General features: G+C 33.5%; 2 protein-coding genes across 4 annotated transcripts; both read left to right on the top strand.

The window, feature by feature from the left end:
- The first annotated feature begins 5,048 nt into the window (after positions 1-5,048).
- LOC110911492 (calcium-binding allergen Ole e 8) lies at positions 5,049-9,928 on the top strand. The gene is made up of 2 exons (XM_022156122.2): positions 5,049-5,284; positions 5,817-9,928. Exons 1-2 carry the CDS (start codon positions 5,165-5,167, stop codon positions 6,162-6,164), a joined length of 468 nt encoding a protein of 155 aa, XP_022011814.1. The 5' UTR covers positions 5,049-5,164; the 3' UTR covers positions 6,165-9,928.
- Positions 9,929-15,705: 5,777 nt separating this feature from the next.
- On the top strand, positions 15,706-18,940 carry LOC110911491 (sec-independent protein translocase protein TATC, chloroplastic). 3 transcript variants are annotated; one of them, XM_035983806.1, is made up of 5 exons: positions 15,710-15,762; positions 15,805-16,030; positions 17,070-17,371; positions 18,006-18,296; positions 18,548-18,940. In XM_035983806.1, the coding sequence occupies exons 2-5, from the start codon at positions 15,814-15,816 to the stop codon at positions 18,755-18,757; spliced, it is 1,020 nt and encodes a 339-aa protein (XP_035839699.1). In that variant the 5' UTR covers positions 15,710-15,762; positions 15,805-15,813; the 3' UTR covers positions 18,758-18,940. The 3 variants fall into 3 exon arrangements, with proteins under 3 accessions (XP_022011813.1, XP_022011811.1, XP_035839699.1); XM_022156121.2 differs by having other exon boundaries at positions 15,706-16,030; positions 17,073-17,371; XM_022156119.2 differs by having other exon boundaries at positions 15,706-16,030.
- The last annotated feature ends 3,737 nt before the right edge of the window (positions 18,941-22,677 follow it).

Raw genomic sequence — 22,677 nt, 5'->3', positions numbered from 1 at the left:
GAAATGTTTGGAACCTTAGAAGCCGAGACCTTTACATGTTCAAGATAAGCTTTTAGATTGCTGAAGCCAGACCCAGTTCTGTTGTTTACGGGTCGTGAGCCTATAAGAAGTGTACGAGTCGTAGGCCCTAAGTTAGTACACTGACCTATTGTTTAGAAACCTTGGAATGCTAAGGAACAACTTTCCTGTTTTACGGGTCGTGACCTGGGTTTGGGCTGACGGGTCGTAAACCACCTAAATTCTACGTGGACCATATATAATGATTGAGATATCAAAGAAACCCTAGAGAGTGGACGAAACCAGAATGAAGAAGCGAAAAAAGGGCTCTTGAATTTCAAGGATTCAAGATCGGAGATTTAGGATAAGATTCAAGGAAGAAGAATGTACAGGAGGACAAAAGATTATTCCTTACTGAGTTAGCATCCTTCGTATTATCATTTCTTGTGGATTTCTATCATGTATTCGATGAATTTTCTAGATTTGTTTGTTACTATGTGTAGCTAACCGCGCCATAGCCGGTTAGGGTAGGATGATTCTTGTTACTTTGTATTGACTATGTTGATTTTGTTATAAAAGTGTGTTTTTAGTAAGCTGTGCTTATAACTTCTTATAGTATAATCTATATGTTGAGTATTGATGTTCAATTGAGTTTGTGTGGATGATTTAGGTCTTTCTATGAGGTTATGCATGTTAGATCTGCTTTGTTTATCTTTAGGCTATATATCAATCGTTAATCTAGGGCTGGATGCTTAGTAGGCAAAGGACAAACTTGATTGGATGTTGGTAATGCATGCGGGTCACATACGGTAATGTTTGGTATGCATGAATGTGAGACAAAATAGAATGAGCTATTGCGAGGGAATGCAAAAAAATGTGTTTGTTGGTTAAGGTAATGGAATCACCAATTAATAAGACATTCCATTCGCTCATAATTATTCCCTCATAATGGAATCGCTACAACCACCACCCGCAACCAATATCGACCACTGCCATCTGCCGTCGCCACCACCCGCCGCCGCCGACCAGCGCCACCTATCGTTGCCGCCGCCACCCTCCACTGCCGCTGCCACCCACTACCGCCACCCGTCGCCGATTTTATTCTTTCGTCTTTTCCTACCTACCAAACAACATATGGTAGCCTAACAAAAGTATGGAATGGTAATGATAAATTTTATTTCTTTTTCTATTCTATTCCCTTCTCAATTCTGTTAAATCATACCATACAGTCCCTAAAAGTGTTGTGTATCCTGATATTAGCGTGTGTAGGATCCAACCCCTAATAATTATAAACATAAAATCTATCTACTATAATAAAAGAAACCAAATTTTGGACATGTGTCATTCATTGAAGGTGTCCTCAAATCTATACTTATTTTATATTAACTAAATAAATAAATAATAAATTAATATTAAATCTTATCATATTTTAATAAAATATTATCCTCAAATCTAAATTGTTAATTAAATATATTTTTAAAACAAATAACTCTCTTTCCTACTTATCTTATATTAATATATAAATAATAAATTAATATTAAATGTTATCCTAACTTATTAAAAATATAACTTTTTTATTATTTGGTATACAAAATTATATTTATTCAACTCGTGTAAACGTGGGGTTTTTAAAAATTTAACTTTTTATCATCAGCTATGTAAAATTAGATTTATTCAACATGTGTAATACACGAGGTTTTTAAGAATAATTTTTTTTATTATTTGGTAGATTTTTCAACGCGACTATACACGGGTTTTTTAAAGATACGACGTTTTTAGTATTTAATACACAAAGTTACAATTATTTAATCTGTGTAATACACATGTTTTTAAATATATAACATCTTTTTTAGATTTATTCAACACGTGTAATATACGAGATTTTTAAGGATGTATTTTTTTTAATCATTTATACACGGGGTTTTTAAAGATACGACGTTTTTAATATTTAATATACAAAATTACATTTATTTAATCTGTGTAATACACATAGTTTTTAAAGATATAACTCTTTTTTTAATCTATTCAACACGTGTAATATACGAGATTTTTAAGGATGTAATTTTTTTTTTTATCATTTGGTAGATTTATTCAACCCGATTATAAACGGGTTTTTTTTAAAGATACGACGTTTTTAGTATTTAGTATACAAAATTATATTTATTTAATTTGTATAATACACATGGTTTTTTAAAGATATAACTTTTTTTTATTATTTGATAGATAAAATTACATTTATTTAACTCGTATAATATACGAGTTTCATAAAGATATATTTTTTTATTATTTAATATATAAAATTATATTTATTTAACCCGTGTAATACACAGGGTTCTAACCTAGTTATAAATATAAATATAAGCTTTAATTTATGAGACCCCAAGACACATGGTGATTTTGGCGGTCCATGTATGAAATCTCTTTCCATGTTTATATTATAAACTCTCTTTATATTGGTTGGTTTTGTCAACATCATCAACGATTCAATCTTTTTAGCACAGCTGATCGCCTCAAAAAGGATAAACTTACCTTTTAAAGGATTTACGGCGATTTACTGTTAAATATTTATATCCACCTTTTAAAAAACATAAATATATTATTTCCAACACATACAAATCAAAAGGACGGCGGGAATTTGTGAAAGTTGGTTGGCCAAAAGTGGCGGTCACTTTTTTTTTTTTTTTTTTTTCATATAATAGGTATTTATACATTCTGTCAAATTACATTTTTATCTTAAGTTTAAAAATTACGATTGTACCTCCGGTTTAAAATGAAATTTCTCTTTTGTCTTTGCTTAAATTTACGCTTTTGCCTTCAGTTAAAACCATGGTTGCAAAAGTCGCTAGGCGTTCCCTAGTCGGTCGACCGGGGAGTTGAGAGTACTCGGCCTAGGCGGAGAGTACACGGGGAGTACTCGGACATGCCAAATTATAAAGAAATTAGTTTTCGGAAATTAAATATATGTCAAATAATATAAATTTACTAATATTTATAACAAAATACATGAAATTGATATTCATTCTTTAACATGATAAACATAGAAATTATGTTTTATTTTATTTTAAGTCAAACTCGGCCCGAGTTTACCTATTAGATCCAATTTTGGCCGATGTTGACCGCATTTGATCGATTCCGAGTAATTAGTCGGAGTTGAAGAAAGTCGCCTCGGCAGCCTACCTTGTAGCGACTACTCGGGGATTACTCGGCCTTGGAGACCTTGTTTTACAATTACAACCATGGTTAAAACATACGATTTTGACCCAGTTAAAAATAAAATTATGGTTTTGGCACAAGCTAGAGTCCTTTCAAATTACAATTTGGTTCCCAGTTTAAAATTACGATTTCGCCCCCGTGTTCAAAATAAATTTTTGGTTTTGCCCTAGCTAAAAATTACGATTTTGCCCTAGTTAAAAAGTTTCGATTTTGCCCCGGGAATAGTTCAGATAGGTGGTTGGCCAAAAGTGGCGGCCACCTTTTTTTTTAGCATATAATAGTTATTTATAGGTCTTGTCAAATTACAATTTTATCCCAAGTTTAAAATTACAATTTTTCCCCCAGTTCAAAATAAAATATTTGTTTTGCCCCTGTCTAAATTTACGATTTTGCCCTCAGTTAAAAAATACGATTTTGCCCCCAATTCAAAATAAAAATATGGTTTTGCACTCAGCTAGAGTCCTGCCAAATTACGATTTGGTACCCAGTTTAAAATTACGATTTCGCCACCAGTTAAAATAACTTTTTGGTTTTGCCCCCAGCAAAAAAATACGATATTGCCCTTAGTTAAAAAATTACGATTTTGCCCCAATTCAAAATAAAAAAATGGTTTTGCCCTCAATTAAAAATATTATTTTATCTCCGTTTTTAAATTACAATTTTACCCCAGCTAAAAATTGCAATATCGCCATCGCTTTTTTTTTTTTTTTGGCAAAACTATGGTAGTGTTTTATTTTACTTGGTTGACTCAATTTAGTTTTTATTCGTGCCAAACAGCTTCCTAGCATTCGCTAATTGGTCCAGACAAATTATTGTTTTGACCCCAACTCTAAATTACATGTTTGTCATTGTTTTAGTTATTTTTTTTTATCATAACTATGGTAGTGTTTTTGTTTAATTAGTTGACTCAATATATCTTTTTTGAGACCGTTTTATAAGTAGCATGTATAACTAACCGAAATAAATGCGTACATGTTATTAAAGTAAGAAATATTTCCTACATCTACATTTACCATGGCAGAGAATAGTGTGTCCCTGCCATTGGTTGAAATGGGCGGCCGACAATAAACCATTGGACCAACCAGTTTATTATTTTTTTCCACTTTAAATTTACGTTTTTCCCCCTAGTTTAAAATTACGTTTTCGCCCCAAGTTCAAAAAGTAATTACCCTGTTGCTCCTAGCTAAGAATTACGAATATGCCCTCGGTTCAAATATTACAATTTTACCCTCCGCCAAAATAACGTTTTCGCGCCAGCTCAAAATAAAATTATGTTTTCCCCCTATCTCAAAAATACGTTTTTACACCAGTTTATTATTTCACACCCACTTTAAAATTACGTTTTTGCCCCCAGTTTAAATTTACGTTTTGCCCCCCAGTTTAAAGTAAAAATATGCTTTTGCCCCCAGCTAAAAATTACGATTTTCTCTTGGTTAAAAATTACGCTTGCACCCTCAATTCAAAATTACGTTTTCCCACAGTTCAAAATAAAATCATGGTTTTCTCCTAGCTAAAAATTACGAATTTAGCCCCGCTAAAAATTATGATCTTGTCGTCATTTTAGTTTTTGTTTCTAACAAAACTAGAGTACTGTTTTTTAATTGGTTAAGAATTATTCGGTAATCGTCCCGCAACACGGGTGGTACGTCAACTAGTTTACTACAAAACTTTTGTATATAATATCATCAAAATATTGTGATTCCCGTATATATTTTTATTATTATCTCGTTTAACTAAATTATTCGTCTTCACGTGAACTTTAATGACATTTAATAACTTTATTAAAAAAATACCCCTTTTTTCAAAACAAAGAAAATTCAAAACAAAGCAGCCGCTCAATATTCGCCATTAAAAAGCAGCCGACGCCGCCCCACGCAGCTTACACGGCTTCCTCTCCTATATCATCATCTTCTTCTTCTTCTTCTCATTCATTCATCTGAAGGATATTTCAACAATGACAACTGAAACCGGCAAGCAATCGATCTACTTCACCGACTCCGACGAGATCAAAAAAGTCTTCAACCGCTTCGACACCAACGGGGATGGCAAAATCTCTGCCCACGAGCTTCTACAGGTTAATATATTATTTTTGTAATCAAATTAATTCATTATATCACCCAAATAATTCATGTAAAAAATTCCTTTAAATAGTTATTCGGGATACCGATTAAGATTAACTATAAAAACCGACTCAATTATATGTTTGGGTACGGGTTTGATGTTATTCGGGTTTCCTCTAAATCGGGTTTAGATTTTTTTTTATTATTTTTTAACGGCTTAAATTACATTAAATTCGACCTACTCTGCCGACGAGCTTATACAGATTAATATTATTTTTCCTAAGTTTTAAACCTTAGTTTTATCTTATATACCTAAAAATATGGAATCAGTCTCTCTATTCCTACGAGGTAGAGGTAAAGTTGTCTACGTCTTACCCTTCTCAGACCCTACCTTAGCTTTGCTGTTGATGGGATTTACAGCTAATAAGAAATTCTAGCTTTGCTTTTTTTTTTTGTTTTCCGTGTTTAATTTTTTTGTGCATTGTGTTGGTTTCCGTTGCGCCACTTGAATCCTAACAATTTCGGTTAAAAATGACACCCTGACAGGTCATGAAAGCGATCGGATCCGAAATCTCCGACGAAGAAGTGAAGCAAATGATGACGAACATCGACACAGACTGTGACGGATTCATAAACCTCGAGGAGTTCGAGGGGTTCTTCAAAGGAAATGCGGGTGATGAGGACGAAGGAATGAAGGAGCTTCATGAAGCGTTTGAGTTGTACGATTTGAACAAGAACGGGTTGATATCGTCGACTGAGTTGCACCAGATTCTGACTCGGTTGGGGGAGGGGTGTACGGTTGAGGATTGTGTGAAGATGATCAAATCGGTTGATTCTGATGGTGATGGGTATGTTAATTTTGAGGAGTTTAAGAAGATGATGATGAAGAGTTAGTTCATTTAATTGTGGTGGTGTAGTTTAGCTTGTTTCTTGTTTGATTTTTCTAGCTTTTTGTCAAAATTGGTACTCAGAGACTTTATCATTAAACAAAAACGACAAGAAACAAATCTCAGACGCAACACACTCTTCAAACTCTAAGACTCGAATCATCAACATGACGAACGGACTTCAATCTTTTACACAATCTACACGGGTTAAACACTATAAACCCTAGATTTATAAGAACTATACAGAGTGCTAGAGAGAGACGAAAGAGAATTGTGACACTATCTAATGTTGAGAGATACTCAACAAAAAAACTCTAACCCTAACCACAACATACTTATAGAGACCCACGACCCGACTTGACCCACATGAAATAACACGCGATATGGGCCTAATTAACATACACGGGTAATGGACTTAACATATGACCTAAAGTTGATAACTTGAAACGTGAACCCTGTGTTGATGGATGCGTCGGGCTAGCCCAGTAGTTCTATGGAGCCCAACCTTTAAATGTCCAGCAGTGTATAGCAACCCATATGAATGTCTTATCAAGCAGCCCATATCCTTGTTGAGAAGCCCATGATCCATATACATGTTACACACAAAAAAATATAACAAACATTATAAACTTTATAATATCCAAGTGTAAGGTATTAAATTGTTAATGTTAAATCATTTAACATTTTCAACACCCCCCCACAATTTAATACCCAAGTTGATCAAACATGTTGAACTTCTTACAAAAATCATTGTCTTGACCCACTACCTAACCTTAGGCATATGGAAAATAAAGACAATAATCAGATGTAAACAAGAAAAACAACAAACTAAGTACTTTGTCATGGATTTGCTTGACAAATAAACAAGTTTTATCTAACCAATAAACAACTCTCAACAATATAATACAGCTCACATATAGATCATCAACAAGATCACCTACTCTCACAAAATACTCAATCTAACAGGTAAACAAACAAATATGCTCAAACCCTAGAAACGAATCAGAGAGAGACTGCACAATAACCCTAACACTAATGTAGGAATACCATTGAGAGAAAGGACTGGAAAAAACTTGACTCAAAAAGTTAACAGCTTAAAAGAATCAAAAAAAGATAAAACTTGACACCCCCGATACTACATCGCACAACATATTTCATAGCCAAAGAATCTCACACAAGAAACACCAAGGCTGTAAAGAGTCCCAAAACATCCAGAGCAACAAATATGGAAGCATACATTACAGCTGACAAGATTACAAAACTAGACCACTGTGACAATGTGACATGAGATGCAAACACAATAACAACTCAAAAACACAAGATCCTCCAATCACAAACAAAGAATCTTCCAATTTTAAAAAACACACAATTGAGTAACTATATGTTATTTTTACAAGACATCTTTCATGAACCACATAATCATATGACACATAACATAATCAGATGTACATATAAAGTCATCTTAAAATTTAGTATCAAAGTACCGTTTGAAATGCTCAAAAAACTTAACTAAACCAGAACACACTCACAAAACGACACAAAAGATCTTTACAGAAACTCTACGGATTAGACTAGACCATCAATATAATGATCTGAGACAGAACCTACAAGATCTAACAAGTTCAACATACAAAAAAACTCAAGATCTCAGATTTACTCCAGAGACATCTAAAGAAAATACAGTGAAGGTGAACGTAACTGATCTAATACTCTAACAAATCATTAACACAACGATCTGACTACAAAGACAACATCAGATCTAACAGATTGGCTATACAATACACCCTAGATATACGATGTGCCTCACAACAAACAATGAATCACACAATTCAACAAACAAGTCTGCATATAACACGAAGCACACACTTCTATACCAGACCGCAATTATAGCCTACATAAACTCCGGCAAAATACAAAATCGCATGATTTTATAACCAGACAATTATCTCTTACACAAGAGAAAAAAATACAAGACTATCATCACAAACATTCAATCATGTAAAGAACAAGTCTAGAAAAAATCAGATCAACAACACGAAGAACTGATAGAACCAACACTACGATCTAATGGGACTAGACTCAACAACACAAAGAATCTACAAACGACCCTAGACCAGTGAGGAAAGAAAAAAAAAACAAACATCACCTAGACCAGTGAACTAACATCACTACGATCGGCGAAGACATCTCAAAGAGACAAATAAGATCACCAACTCGATGATCCTACACAAACCTCACTACGGTTAGACTCAAAAACATGAAAAATCCTAGACCAGTGAGATAAAGGCAAACACTATCAAAGAATACATCTTCAAGATAGTATAACATTTACAAGAAAAATAATCACGTTGCGATTCCAATAACCAAAGGAATACATGATTGATCAAGGGTCAACAGATGTGTTATCAGATAACGAAGCCTAAAACAAGACTTGTGAGGAACATAAAGACTAATTTGACCCAAGCAAAAACTTTTACAACCCCACAACAAATACTGAATCACAGGATTCACGACACAAGCCTGATAACAACTAGTATATTATGATCTACATCCGGAAAAAAACAGCCAAACACATTCTATTTGAACACCAAATCACACAATTTACCACCAGAAAGCTCACAAGAGACAACATATAAGGCTGTTAAAACTTAAAACATTCAAGAATACACTTGAAGAACTGGTTAAAAAACATGTGAACCACACAGTTCAACAAACCAGAAAACCAAAATCCTATAATCATGACAATAAGACATCAACATCAGGCAAACCAAATATGACAGATTAATAAATTCAACAACTTTTGTAGTATTAGACAACATATCAAAATACACATTTTATTAACCAAACATATGCAGTATGCACACAAAGAGATACAACATATGGCACATTACAGCTTGTATTGTTGTTGACCAACACATTCCCTACCTTATAAGATCAAGCAATCGTGAAACATAACCAAAAGGAAGTACTTCACGAATACAAACAAATAAAGACAAGTACATAAGGCTCGCTATACCCGCTCCAAGCACCTCTTTTTTAAAACCCCAAAAATTTACAGTAAACTTCACAGATCATTTGAAAAGAAGAATACATATAATATGGCAGTTTTTTTGTATAAACGGTAAACCAAATCGTTCACTACAATTTGAAATTTTTGAACCGACCGACTAAAAAAAACGGCCCGTAAAACCAAATTAATGATCTTTTTAAACATTTTTCACGATTTAAAACGAAACTTATTGACACACAGGTCTTGTACAAAAATAAAACCATATCATTCTTAAAGACCAAACAAGATATCTAACTCAGTAGATTCCATTTTAAGTAGCTTAACACCAGTGAACAAGAATTAAAAAGTGAGTGCACAAAGTGCAAGAAATCTTGATATAATTCAAATTTTAGAACATGGAATCTAAAAAAACGAGACATATAGTTTACCTATGTGACAAGTCAATAATGAAAAAGACATCTGAGAGAACTTTTTACCATTATCAAAAAAAGAAAAAAACTTATTAACCAAACAAAATCTAATATTAGACTACGGGCATGAACACCATGATTATAACCAAACTAATCCAAACCACAATAAGAAGCAAATAAAGATGACCAAAAAAACAAAAAACAATAACAGATTTGAGATACATCACAATAAAGAATTTCAAACCACACATGATCAAGCATAACAAAAAAATCTATAGAAGTGCATCACATGTCACGTTTGAAGGAAAAGACAAGTAATAAATGCACATAGATAATGCCCAAATACAATAACACGTGTGGAAAAAAATATGCATAAAAAGAGAGATGGAACGATCTAACCGTTGGAGCGCCCATGCTTCTATGAACCCGACCAGTGACTCTTTCTCATGACAAATCTTCAACGACGAAGGCGGTTTAGGAAACCCGGCCCCAACCTTTCAGATGAGATGAACCGGTTTATCTTCAACTTTACTAAATCCTACTGATGTAGGATCAACGAACATGAAATATGCAACTCCAACCAAAGTAATCCTCAAACCAAAAACAACCATAGACCAACCCCAATCATACTTCAGATACAAGAAGCAATTAAAGAGCCAAAAATGTTCCCAACTAATGTGTGTGCATTCCAAACACCAATTACGAGCCCACAATTGTGTTTCTTAAACCAATTTCTGATCACAAAATCCACAGAAGTAAACCCGAGGATTGAAACAACCCGACTAGTATTTGAACTATCAAAAAATAGTAAAATATATGAATCTTCGCCCAATATCCAATCCTAAATATCAGCGGAAGAACCAAAAACAATCAATAACAATAGATCAGAGTGTTGATATTACAAACAGGCGAAGCATGTTTTGTGTTGACTAGACCGGAAAGAACAAAGAGTTGGTTCTTGGTTGCGTTTTAGCCAGATAGAACAAATAGAAAAGTTGAACGACGGCTATGATATTGAAATTAGGTTTGTGTTGGTTTAAAATTTAGAGCACCAAAATAGAGCCCAAACGCCGTTTGAACGCGAGATATCATAAAGTGTCTGATGTACCACCAAAAACCTTGCAAATGATAAGACAATCAAAATTGCTTACCCAAACAAACCTAATTAAGTACATTAAACATAACCCTTTCTTGACAAAAAAAAGAACATAACGATAGGAAACCCTAAATCGAAACAACACTTTACATCAGATCATGAACGAAGATAAGGAAAACATTCTTCGAGCCATAGCTCTGAATCAACTCTACTCAGCAACGGAAGAACAAAAAACGGGGATCAATGAAAACACTCAAGGCCGTAGATATATCCACAAATCAGGGCAATCAATGGATGTTTCAATAGATAAAATAACAGATCGACTAAGGGTTTGAAGACCTTTGTCGATAACCACACAAGTAGACAGACCTGAATGCTTTGATAATGACAAAACGCACTCACATCTGACCTAAACTAAAAAAAACCCTAACAAGTACTCAGATCTGAAAGATTTTGATGACAACAAGAATTCTCAGATCTGTATCACACTGATTTCGACCACAACCACAAATCAACATATTCAAGCGAGTTTGATGTAGCAAAAAACGCTCAGATGTGTTCAAGATTGGATCGGAACAACAGTCCACAAGAACAAGAACTCACCAGGGCTCTGATACCATGTCAAAATTGGTACTCAGAGACTTTATCATTAAACAAAAACGACAAGAAACAAATCTCAGACGCAACACACTCTTCAAACTCTAAGACTCGAATCATCAACATGACGAACGGACTTCAATCTTTTACACAATCTACACGGGTTAAACACTATAAACCCTAGATTTATAAGAACTATACAGAGTGCTAGAGAGAGACGAAAGAGAATTGTGACACTATCTAATGTTGAGAGATACTCAACAAAAAAACTCTAACCCTAACCACAACATACTTATAGAGACCCACGACCCGACTTGACCCACATGAAATAACACGCGATATGGGCCTAATTAACATACACGGGTAATGGACTTAACATATGACCTAAAGTTGATAACTTGAAACGTGAACCCTGTGTTGATGGATGCGTCGGGCTAGCCCAGTAGTTCTATGGAGCCCAACCTTTAAATGTCCAGCAGTGTATAGCAACCCATATGAATGTCTTATCAAGCAGCCCATATCCTTGTTGAGAAGCCCATGATCCATATACATGTTACACACAAAAAAATATAACAAACATTATAAACTTTATAATATCCAAGTGTAAGGTATTAAATTGTTAATGTTAAATCATTTAACATTTTCAACACTTTTGAAAAGGAAGGGTGGGTTATTAATTAAAGCCAGAATAAATGAATAATATTTATGTTATGGACAACAAGATATTTATATATTATGTTTGAAGTTTCAAAGACTAGGAGTTTTCAATGCGTGACTATGAAATGTATGTATATACTTGTGAAATTAACTTTATAAAAACAAGAGTTAAATGCTATTTTAGTCCTTTTGATTTGGGTTATTTTGTCAGTTTAATCTAAAGGTTTGAAACGTTGTTATTTTAGTCCAAATAGTTTCAAGCGTTGCTATTTTAATCAACTGGGTTAACTTTGTCCATTTTTTCTGTTAGGTAGAAGGGTAATTAGATCATTTTTATGGTCGAATTACCCCTTCTAGTTAACAGAATTGCATATAAAATGACCGAAATGTCATTCTAGTTAACAGAATAAAGCGATGAAGTTAAACTAGTGAACTAAAATGACAATGCTTTAAACTATTTAGACTAAAATGACAACGTTCCAAACATTTGGACTAAAATAACAAAATGGCTCAAACCATAGAAACTAAAATGACATGTAACTCTAAAAACAAACACGTGTGATGGGGTGCTGCCTCATAACACATACTATTTGGTGATACCCATGTCTAATTAGTAATTACCCAAACTCACTCACCAGCGTCAAAACTGAAATATATTATATATTATTATAAATAATTTGTTAAAAAGTTGTTAAACATGTAGTCGGTAATGCTTTATAGTCAGTTGCGTTTAAGATCGGATTTTGATTAATCATCTTAGCGGGTAAATTTTAATAAATAAGACCATAAACAGGTATACACGTAAACTTGATGGGTCAGGGGTGGACCTATGGTCCTATGATGTGGAAACCGCCCAATTAAAAAAAGTTAATGTAATACACGCGTTAAAATCTTGAGCGCCTCTCAAAAACTTTTGCAATTGCCACCTTGAATTTTTAAAATCGACCCATGAACTTTCGAATCTGACCCCAAAGAAAAACCAAATTAGAAATTTATAAATCTTTAAATATAAATTTAGTATAAAAAATAGTTCTCAATTAAACACTAGTTACTAATATAATGATAATGGATCACGTACAAGACAATGAAATTGTGCGAAGCATACGTGACAACCTTAGCCAATGACCTCCCAAGATCGATGGCTCATAATAAGGCAATGACAATTTGGTAAATGTTAGGTTCAAACGATGAACAAAGAAATAAAGGAAGGGTATTGTGGTCTTTACACACTTGAACAACATCTCCCTTGATTTTCAAACGGCTATAACTTTTTCATACGTTAATATTTTTTTTAAATTTACACCGTATTAACGAGCCAAGGTCGTCCCCGAGAATAATAAAATACTTTTGGGCTTTACGAAACAAAAAAATTGGGCCTATTTCTATAATATAAACTCACCAGTCATATATCAAAACCACAATACGACTATAATTGTTAGAAAATAAATAAATAAACGAAATGTAGTGTAGTAAAAAGAACTGAATATATGTAAACATACCCAAATCAGTTTGGCAACACAAACCTTTTCATAGAAATAAAAAAAAAAAATAGAACTAGATATTGAGTTCTTTTAAGTTTATATTATAAATGGTTAAATGAGAAATAAAAAAAAACTACAAAAAAACATGAAAAGTTTATTACGTAAATGATTAATAAATGAGAAGAAAAAATGAATGAAGTTGCAAATTTGTGGAGGTCCAAATTTAGATGTGAAAAATCAAAATGAAAATTAAAAAATAAGCTGAAAAATCAAAAAGAAAAATTACAATTGGTGTGACTATATAGGGCTTTTCCCCTATTAATAAAACAAGCTCAAAAAATCAGCCCCTTGAGGCTAAACAAAAACAAAACATGAATTAAAAATGAAAAATAAAAACAAAACATGAATTAAAAAAAGAAAAAAAAATAACAGGGAGATTCAAACCTGGAATGTCCACGTTAAGTTAATTGCTGCAGCCATTGAGCAAAAGAAGTAATTTATACATATCTTCCTCCTATAGCAAAGTATTCCATATATAAATAACTAACTTTTTCATGCATAAACACTTGTAACTTATGCTTTGAGGATTTTACAAAAAAAAAAAATTAATTTTTTAGTTTTAACCCAAAGGTTTTTACCTTTTGTAATTTTAACCCTACATTTTTTTTTAAAAAAATTTTAACTCAAAACTTTTCATTATTTGCAATTTAACTTCACAACTTTGGTCAAGTATACTTTTCGTCTTTGGTTTAACGTTTTTACGTTTCGTTACGTATAGTTCTAAATTTTTCGAGTTAATACGACGCAACGTACGAGTGTGGTTCAACTTTTTTATGTTTTGTTTCAAATTTTGCAAGTTAACACGGCGCAACGTGCATGTGTAGTTAAACGTTTTTACCTCTATTTTTTCATGTTTGACAGGTTTGTCGCAACACACAGATCCTAGGTCGAGTCAGTGTTGGTAGTCGATCATGGTCATGTGACATTAGTACTATTTGACACCATTTTATGCCCCGCCGCAACGCGGGGTGTGCTTTGGGGGTTTTCCAAAGAAAAAAAGGTTATTCATATGGTTGTCGTAACCTTGGCTTTAGGGGTTTTCCAAAAAAAAAAATGATTTTTTTTTACTTTTCACCCAAAAGTATTTCATAAATTACTTTTAACCCAAAACTATTTGTTTTTTTTTTTACTTTTAACCCAAAACTTTTTATCTTTTGCAATCTATCCTCACAACATTTTTTTACTTTCAACTTTGATACTTTATCGCTTTATGCTTGGTTCAAAATTTTGTGACTTAGCACATCGCAACGTGCGTCTTTGGTTTAACGTTTTTACGTTTCGTTATAAATTTTGCGAGTTAACACGACACAACGTGCGTGTATGGGTGGACGTTTTTACATCGTCTATTTTTTTCCCGTTTGACAGGTTTAACATAATGTGCGGGTCCTAGATCGACTTAGTTATAACTAAAGAATCCCTGCCGCATTGCGGCGGGTCTCAATTCTAGTTTATATATAAAATGTATATTATTTTTTAAACGATTTTGTTTGATGAAACTAAAGTTACACTTAAACACTATATTTTAAAATTGAAAAAATAAACCTTGAGGAGTTGAGTCCATGATTAGAACACCAAGGTTGTCTTCTTCCTCACACACACACCACAAGCTTTCCTTAGACTATCTCCAATGAGAGATCCTTAATCTCATCCAAGATGACTTGGCAAAAATCCTTACTTTTGGATCTAATGGAGAACATTTGCTTTTGATCTATCCAAAACATAAATCCTTCTGCAAGGACTTCACTTATTTTGATTAATGTGTCAATTTCTATATATCATACTTTTTCTTTCAACATTTGTTGAAGAAGAATTAAACTAATTTATTAACTTTTCATTTAAAGCCATACATTTATTTACCATTAAGAGTTTACCAACCTATAAAACTTCATCTTCTAAAATAGTGATTTTTTTTAACGGGTTCTTATTCACTAACCTTTAATTCATTTGCTTTTTATTATGTTTTTACTTACTTTTATTTTTTGATATTACTTGGCTACTTATATTAATTATCTAATTATGTAATAATTTAAATACATTTAATAATTTAAGTAAGTAAACCTAAAGAAAAAATGGGAGATGATGTGGAAAATGTAAGGATGTTTGTATGGTTGGAGGTGAATTGGAGGCTTTTAAGAATTTGTAAGGATTTTTAAGGATTTGTAAGGATATGATGTGACAGCTGATTAGGCAGACAAGGACGTCTAAGGACGCCCTTTGCATTGGAGATAGTCTTACCTCCAAAAATATCGGTCACCCAAAAGGTATAGAATCATACATACAAACCCATCCAAATTTCACCAAACCCCCCAAAAAACAAACTCAAAATTCACTACAAATCAAGAAAAATGGGAAGCACAAGCGCCCTCATCCACAATCTAAATCTCCACACAACCAGATGCTTCAACTGCGTGAATTCAAGACCAAATCATTCAATTTCTTTGCAAATCAATCAAAGAAAAACCCCTTTTCGTATCTCAATTGAAAGGCAAAGAAAGATTAATAAAGGTGCTTGCTTTGCTCTTGAAGATGGGGGTTCAGGAGCAGTTCTTGAAGATAGACCTGGTAAAGTACCAAAATTTTAGTTCTTGATTAACTAACTTGATCTTTTAATCACTCAACTTTTATGGGGTTTCTTGTTTACATGTGATGATTGATGAATACCCTTTATGGCATGAATTGTTAGGTAGTTTGTTGATAGCTTTGTTATCTTTATTATAGTTGGTTTGGTGATAGATTCATGTTTCAACATCATGAAATTAGGAATACAGTTGGGATTGTAGCCTAGCGGTATCAAGGTGGTGTGTGAAAAGGTGTTCCTCCTTGAGCGGTTGACGGTTCTGGTCCTATGGTGGACGAAGGTGTAGATTTAGGAGTAGGTTTAGAGAGTGTGTGAGCTAGCTTCTTAGTTTGTAATTGTATAGATGAATAATCCTTCTTTTAATCGTTATATGGCCTTTACCTTCTTGGTTTTAAAAACTGTGTGTGGCGCTCCAAAGACGTTTTGGTTACAAAATCCGATGCGCGTGGCTTGAGGCGTTGCTCGTGTACATTTAAATAAACTTTATGTACAACCAAAAAGTTGCATCTTTCATTTTTACTACGTATCAGCCTTTTAATCAAGTAAACCGTTCATAATCTCTTCAACCTTTTGGCTTTTGGTCATTTTTACGTATTGGCGTCCTCCTTACACCCTATATATGACCGGTTTTGACCCACATGTACGTGAAACGCCACCTCAAGGCCCTCAAGCATTGTTCCAATCGCTTCGTGTCGCTTTTTTACATATTGGCGTCCTCCTTACACCCTATATATGACCGGTTTTGAGGGAAGATACTATTTATTGCTCATGTACGAACTAACATTATTTGAAAGTTAAAAATGAAAATCTAAACTGACTGACTAATAAGTTGGAATTTTTGTAAAATAACGATATGATTAAAATTTAAGAAGCTTGAATTTTTTAAACTGTTGATTAAGTGACTCTATTCTTTTGATCCACTCTATGTGATTATATTTCTTATATACATGTTTACCGGCATATATGGGACCCACAATGAAAATGAAACCGTACCAACCTTATTTTCGACATTGTAACACATAGAAGTTGCTGATGCCCAACAAGATGCACTAGTAAACAATGATTCAAGTAACGGAAGCGCTCTTTACAATTTTCTGTATCCGGATAAAGAGCTCCTACCCGAAGACAAAGAAATGACCATATTTGATCATCTTGAAGAGCTAAGGGAGAGAATCTTTGTGTCGGTTTTGGCGGTTGGCGCTGCCATATTGGGATGTTTTGTGTACTCAAAGGATCTCATTATGATTCTTGAAGCTCCAGTTAGAACTCAAGGTGTTCGGTTCCTACAATTAGCTCCTGGCGAGTTTTTCTTTACAACTATAAAGGTTACTATCTTATCCACGTGTATTTCTCGGGACATACATGTTTGTTTAGTCTATCGTATCTAGAGGGTGTTTGGATTTGTCTCATGGAACTGTTTATCTGATTAGAGGCGCACAAACCGACTTTTTCCCTAACTCGTTTTTTTCTCTCATTTTTGCTTTAACCGGTTCGGTTAATAACTTACTTTTTTTCTCATTTTTGGGTTATTCACTTTAATCGGTTCGGTTAACCGGTTTTTTCCGGTTAATTAATCGTTTTTTTCCTATTTTATTTTTAATTTATTTGGTTAACCGGTAAATCGGTTAAAAACTGGCTTCTTCTAAAAATCCCTAACCGGTTACGAATCTACGGTTTAAAAAACACGAATCGGTTACTCCTCAATCGGTTATCAACCGGTTACGGTTTCGGTTGATAACCGGTTTTGGTAATTTAACCGGTTATTTGTGCACCTCTATATTTGATTATTGCGATTTGAAACCGTCATAATTTGTGATGCCATTCAGAGGTAAAATAATTATAATTTTATTATTCAAGGGTAAATACAATTACCTATGACCCATAGTTTAACCTAATATTAGAGACTTTTAGGGTTCATTTTTTATTTGTAACATAATAAGTGTATTTTTGAATATGCAGGTATCAGGGTATTGTGGGCTTCTTTTAGGAAGCCCCGTGATTCTTTACGAGATCATAGCTTTTGTTCTACCCGGGTTAACAAGATCCGAAAGAAAATTCTTGGGCCCGATTGTTCTCGGATCCTCGGTCCTTTTCTACACCGGGATCGTTTTCTCGTACATCGTTCTTACTCCAGCCGCCTTGAATTTCTTTGTTAATTATGCAGAAGGGGTCGTTGAATCATTGTGGTCAATTGACCAATACTTTGAGTTCATATTGGTACTCATGTTCAGTACTGGCTTGTCTTTCCAGGTAATCCTCTTTCTTTAAGATCATCTTTGACTTTTAGAGTCAAACAGTTTGACCTCAGAAGTCAAAATCTTTTGCATGAAAACCTAGTTTTTGTTTTGAGGTCAAACTGCATTCATCTTAAGATTTAATATTAGTTTTGTAAAGTTTTTAGAAGATGTTTAAGAAGTGTCTAATTTAAATTTGTTAGTACAAATTTATATGTATTTATACCCGTTTTTTATTTGCTTTCGTATTTCCATTTATGTATGTAGGTCCCGGTTATACAACTTCTATTAGGGCAAGTTGGATTAGTGTCGGGTGATCAGATGTTATTGGTATGGAGATATGTGGTAGTTGGTGCGGTGGTTGCAGCTGCTATTGTGACCCCGTCAACTGATCCTCTGACTCAGATGCTTCTGGCGGGACCCCTTTTGGGTCTTTACTTCGGTGGTGCATGGACTGTTAAGCTCATTGGTAAGTAAGTGGCTCGAGCCCAGATCCAGATCGGTCCCTGTGCACACCGAACACATAGAATGATAAAAGACTTGATATAGATGTACGAGGATCCTGTATTTTTGTAGAATATATATATATTCATTATTTGTTACTGGTACATAACAATGACTGTCATTCTGTTCCAACACAATGTTGACTCTTTTGACTTCTGGCGCGGTGGTCGGACTCGGATATGGGTTATTCACTAATGAACATACTAATAAGTGAATATTCACTGTATGTAGGAGCTGTTTTTCTTGCAAAGTCAAATGAAAACTGTTGACTATCAAAAGTCAACTAAAGTTAATATCAGCCTGAAGCAAATATGAACTAAAATAAAAGTTTTATCATTTCATCCACAAAACCTGTTTGTTTAATACACCTGTTTAAAACACATAAAACACAATATCTTTTGCAACAAAACATAATAGGTACCACTTTAGAATAAGAAATATTAGAGAACAATAGATTTAGGAACCTAATTCATCATTCATGGTAGAAAACAGAAGTTACCTAGCCATAAATCGGCTTACATTCTACTTGCTAACCTTGAGAAAACTACGTTTTTTTCCTAAACTGGCGCGGGCGGGAAACTAATTAACATAATAGTGTTTCTTATTTATTTTGTGTAGGGGGGGGGGGGGGGGGTAGTGCACGGTCCTCCCAACCGCCGGAGTGATCCCACTCCGGGAGCCGCTACCCGACCAAGCTAGCTCCGCGGTGAACTCCCCTTGCCGAGTTCTTACCCTGGGCTACATATGCCACTCACAAGACTCGAACCCGGTACCTCTGGTAAGAGGTGGGTGTCGGTGACCAACTGGGCTACCCCAATTGGTTTATTTATTTTGTGTATACTGTATAATTAACATATTTTTATAAGCGTTTACTAATAAACTATTAGTAATCACTTATATGTATAAAAATCGGACAAACTATGGAAAAATATGTATTTCGAGGTCGTAAAGAAATACATATATTTTACAACCGATCACAAAAATATATTATTTTTAGGTGATCATAAGAATATATTTTCCTAAAATATATTTTCCAGAAAAAAGCAAAAGCTGACAAGATATTAAGTGTGAACTAGTCAAGGAATAAACATACATACATATATATATATATATATATATAGGGTAGGGTTCCAGCGTGAACAACCTCTCAAGAGTGAACTGCGTGAACAGATCTGGACCCTTGATTTCCTTTTTAGTTATTAAGGGTAGGATTGTAATTATATAAAAAATTAGATTTAAATCATTATTTTAATAATTGAATTAAGTTACATCTTTCCTAATTTAATTCATTATCCACATTATGTTTTATTTATTAATAAGATAATTATCAAAACAAACAACAAATCACCAGATTTCAATTTTAGTTTTTATTTCAGATTTTATCACCAGAATTCAAATTTTGATTTTTTAAGATCCACGTAACCTTCATATTTCAACGGTATACACATGTGTACTTGGATATCAATAGAACAGTACACATGTGTACTCAGCATCGTACATATGTGTAATTAGCTAAATAATACATACATAGAAACAATACCTGTAAAACTATTTTATATTTAACAAATTACAAGTTCCATAATGTTTTCCAAATCAAACAAAAAAAACATATAATTACAAGTTCCATTTTCGTAAAAACAATAAACCCAACATAATCGAAAAAACAAAAAACATAATCTTTTACAACTATTCGCCACGTTGTATGCTGAAGCATCCTTATCGACCTCATACGTGAATAATCCTTATCGACCTTCCATCTCCACTTTTCTCATTAACGACATCTCCTATAATAGCACAAAAAAACTCAGCAACTAATACTTTGCATAATTCACAAGTGTACATCAACAACTTTACACATTCAATACACAAAAAAATTATGAGATATCACAAAAGCAGACGCTATACACATATGTACACTGGGTTAAAATTGGAGTAAAATCATAATACACATGTGTACATCACATTAAAAACAGAGCAAAATCAGAATACACATGTGTACATCACGTTAAAAACAGAGCAAAATCAAAGAATTAAACAAAAAAACTCAGCAACTAATACTTGACGTGCTTTTTTATGATCTTCTTATCGATATTATTGAGTAAGATAGTATCAATCCCTTCAATAGCAGATGTTCGACACGGTCTTCCACATATCTATAGTTGTATTTTAGAAAATATACGAGAAACAAAACAACGATGAGTGGACTTTTATAAAAAAAATCACATTCATTCAATTTCTTCAAACCATACACTAAATGTTAGAAACAACTAAAAAGAATAATCTACACGAAAAACGTTGACAAAATAGAGTTACCTCAACATTCTGGATGATACCATTTTGAAATTTAATATTATTACTTTCACTTCAACAACCTCATCGACCTCTTCAAAACTTTTCTAATATCTTCTTCTTTTGTCTCTTGACCCAACCCATGGATGAAAATCTTTTTGACATGTTTCGTATACAGTCTGGATGGTACCATTTTCTCGTTTGGTATGTTAGTCTCACTTACAGCTTCTTGTGATTTTAAAGCATCGGTTTCAGTGTTTACTAGCTCCTTCACACCGTTCTCACCTTCAGGTTCTGTTACGTTTGTGCTGTTAGTATCGTGCTCCCTATTCGACAATTCAAGTTGATTCTCGTTACTGTCCTGTGATTCGGTTAGGTTAGATTCTGAGAGCTTTCCGGCAATGCACTTGTATTCTCATAATTATTCTGCAATCCGATTCGGTTCTGATCGCTGTCCTGCAACATCGGTTAACACAAACAATGATATTGAAACACAAACAATGATATTGAAACATACATGTATGACGTACGATTTAGATAAAAAATTACCATACATGTATGACGTACGATTTATTATGTAATTACACATATGCCCTTATGTATTTAATTAAATAGAAAAAATTAACCAAATACTTACCATCATGCCACTCACTTTAATCTCAAGATCATAAAAATCAAGGGCCCAGATTAGTTCACGCAGTTCACTCTTGGGATTTTGTTCACGTTTGAACCTAATCCTATATATATATATAGGGGTAGGTTAACGTACAAATGCGCTTATCGTACATTACGTACGCTACAATCTCAGCCGTCCGATCATCTTCCCGCATTGAATTCGCATGTTGTTTTTTTGTAACAATTTCGCATGTTGGTTTTTTAACATGCGATTTCATCAAAAATTACACATGCGAAATTGTTACAAAAAACAACATGCTATTTCATCAAAATTATCACATGCGAAATTGAATTACCATATGCGAAATTGTTACAAAAAAACAACCTGCTATTTCATCAAAATTATCACATGCGAAATTGAATTACCACATGCGAAATTGTTACAAAAAAACAACCTTCTATTTCATCAAAATTATCACATGCGAAATTGAATTAACACATGCGAAATTGTTACAAAAAAACACCTGCTATTTCATCAAATTTATCACATGCGAAATTATTACAAAAAAAAACAACATGCGATTTTCATTGCGGGAAGATGATCGGACGGCTGAGATTGTAGCGTACGTAATGTACGATAAGGGAATTTGTACAGTACCCTTTACCTATATATATATATATATATATATACTCCCTAGAGTGAACTGTGTGAACAGATATGGACCCTTGATTTCCTTTTTAGTTGTTAAGGGTAGGATTGTAATTATATAAAAAATTAGATTTAAATCATTATTTTAATAACTGAATTAAGTTACATCTTTCCTAATTTAAATTCATTATCCACATTATGTTTATTTATTAATAAGATAATTATCAAAACAAACAACAAATCACCAGATTTCAATTTTAATTTTTATTTCAGATTTACCAGAATTCAAATTTTGATTTTTAAGATCTACGTAACTTTCATATTTCAACGGTATACACAT

The sequence above is a fragment of the Helianthus annuus genome, chromosome 15 (assembly GCF_002127325.2).
Source record: "Helianthus annuus cultivar XRQ/B chromosome 15, HanXRQr2.0-SUNRISE, whole genome shotgun sequence".
Lineage (NCBI taxonomy): Eukaryota > Viridiplantae > Streptophyta > Magnoliopsida > Asterales > Asteraceae > Helianthus > Helianthus annuus.
This window is presented reverse-complemented; position numbering and strand designations above follow the sequence as displayed.

What these genes read in the sequence shown, in the direction of transcription:
- LOC110911491 (XM_022156119.2), top strand. Translation starts at nt 15,814, where the DNA reads ATGGGAAGCACAAGCGCCCTCATCCACAATCTAAATCTCCACACAACC. An exon ending in AGTTCTTGAAGATAGACCTG is followed by an intron (nt 16,031 to 17,069) that starts GTAAAGTACCAA and finishes TGTAACACATAG; the next exon opens with AAGTTGCTGATGCCCAACAA. An exon ending in GTACTGGCTTGTCTTTCCAG is followed by an intron (nt 18,297 to 18,547) that starts GTAATCCTCTTT and finishes TTATGTATGTAG; the next exon opens with GTCCCGGTTATACAACTTCT.
- LOC110911492 (XM_022156122.2), top strand. Translation starts at nt 5,165, where the DNA reads ATGACAACTGAAACCGGCAAGCAATCGATCTACTTCACCGACTCCGAC. An exon ending in CTGCCCACGAGCTTCTACAG is followed by an intron (nt 5,285 to 5,816) that starts GTTAATATATTA and finishes ACACCCTGACAG; the next exon opens with GTCATGAAAGCGATCGGATC.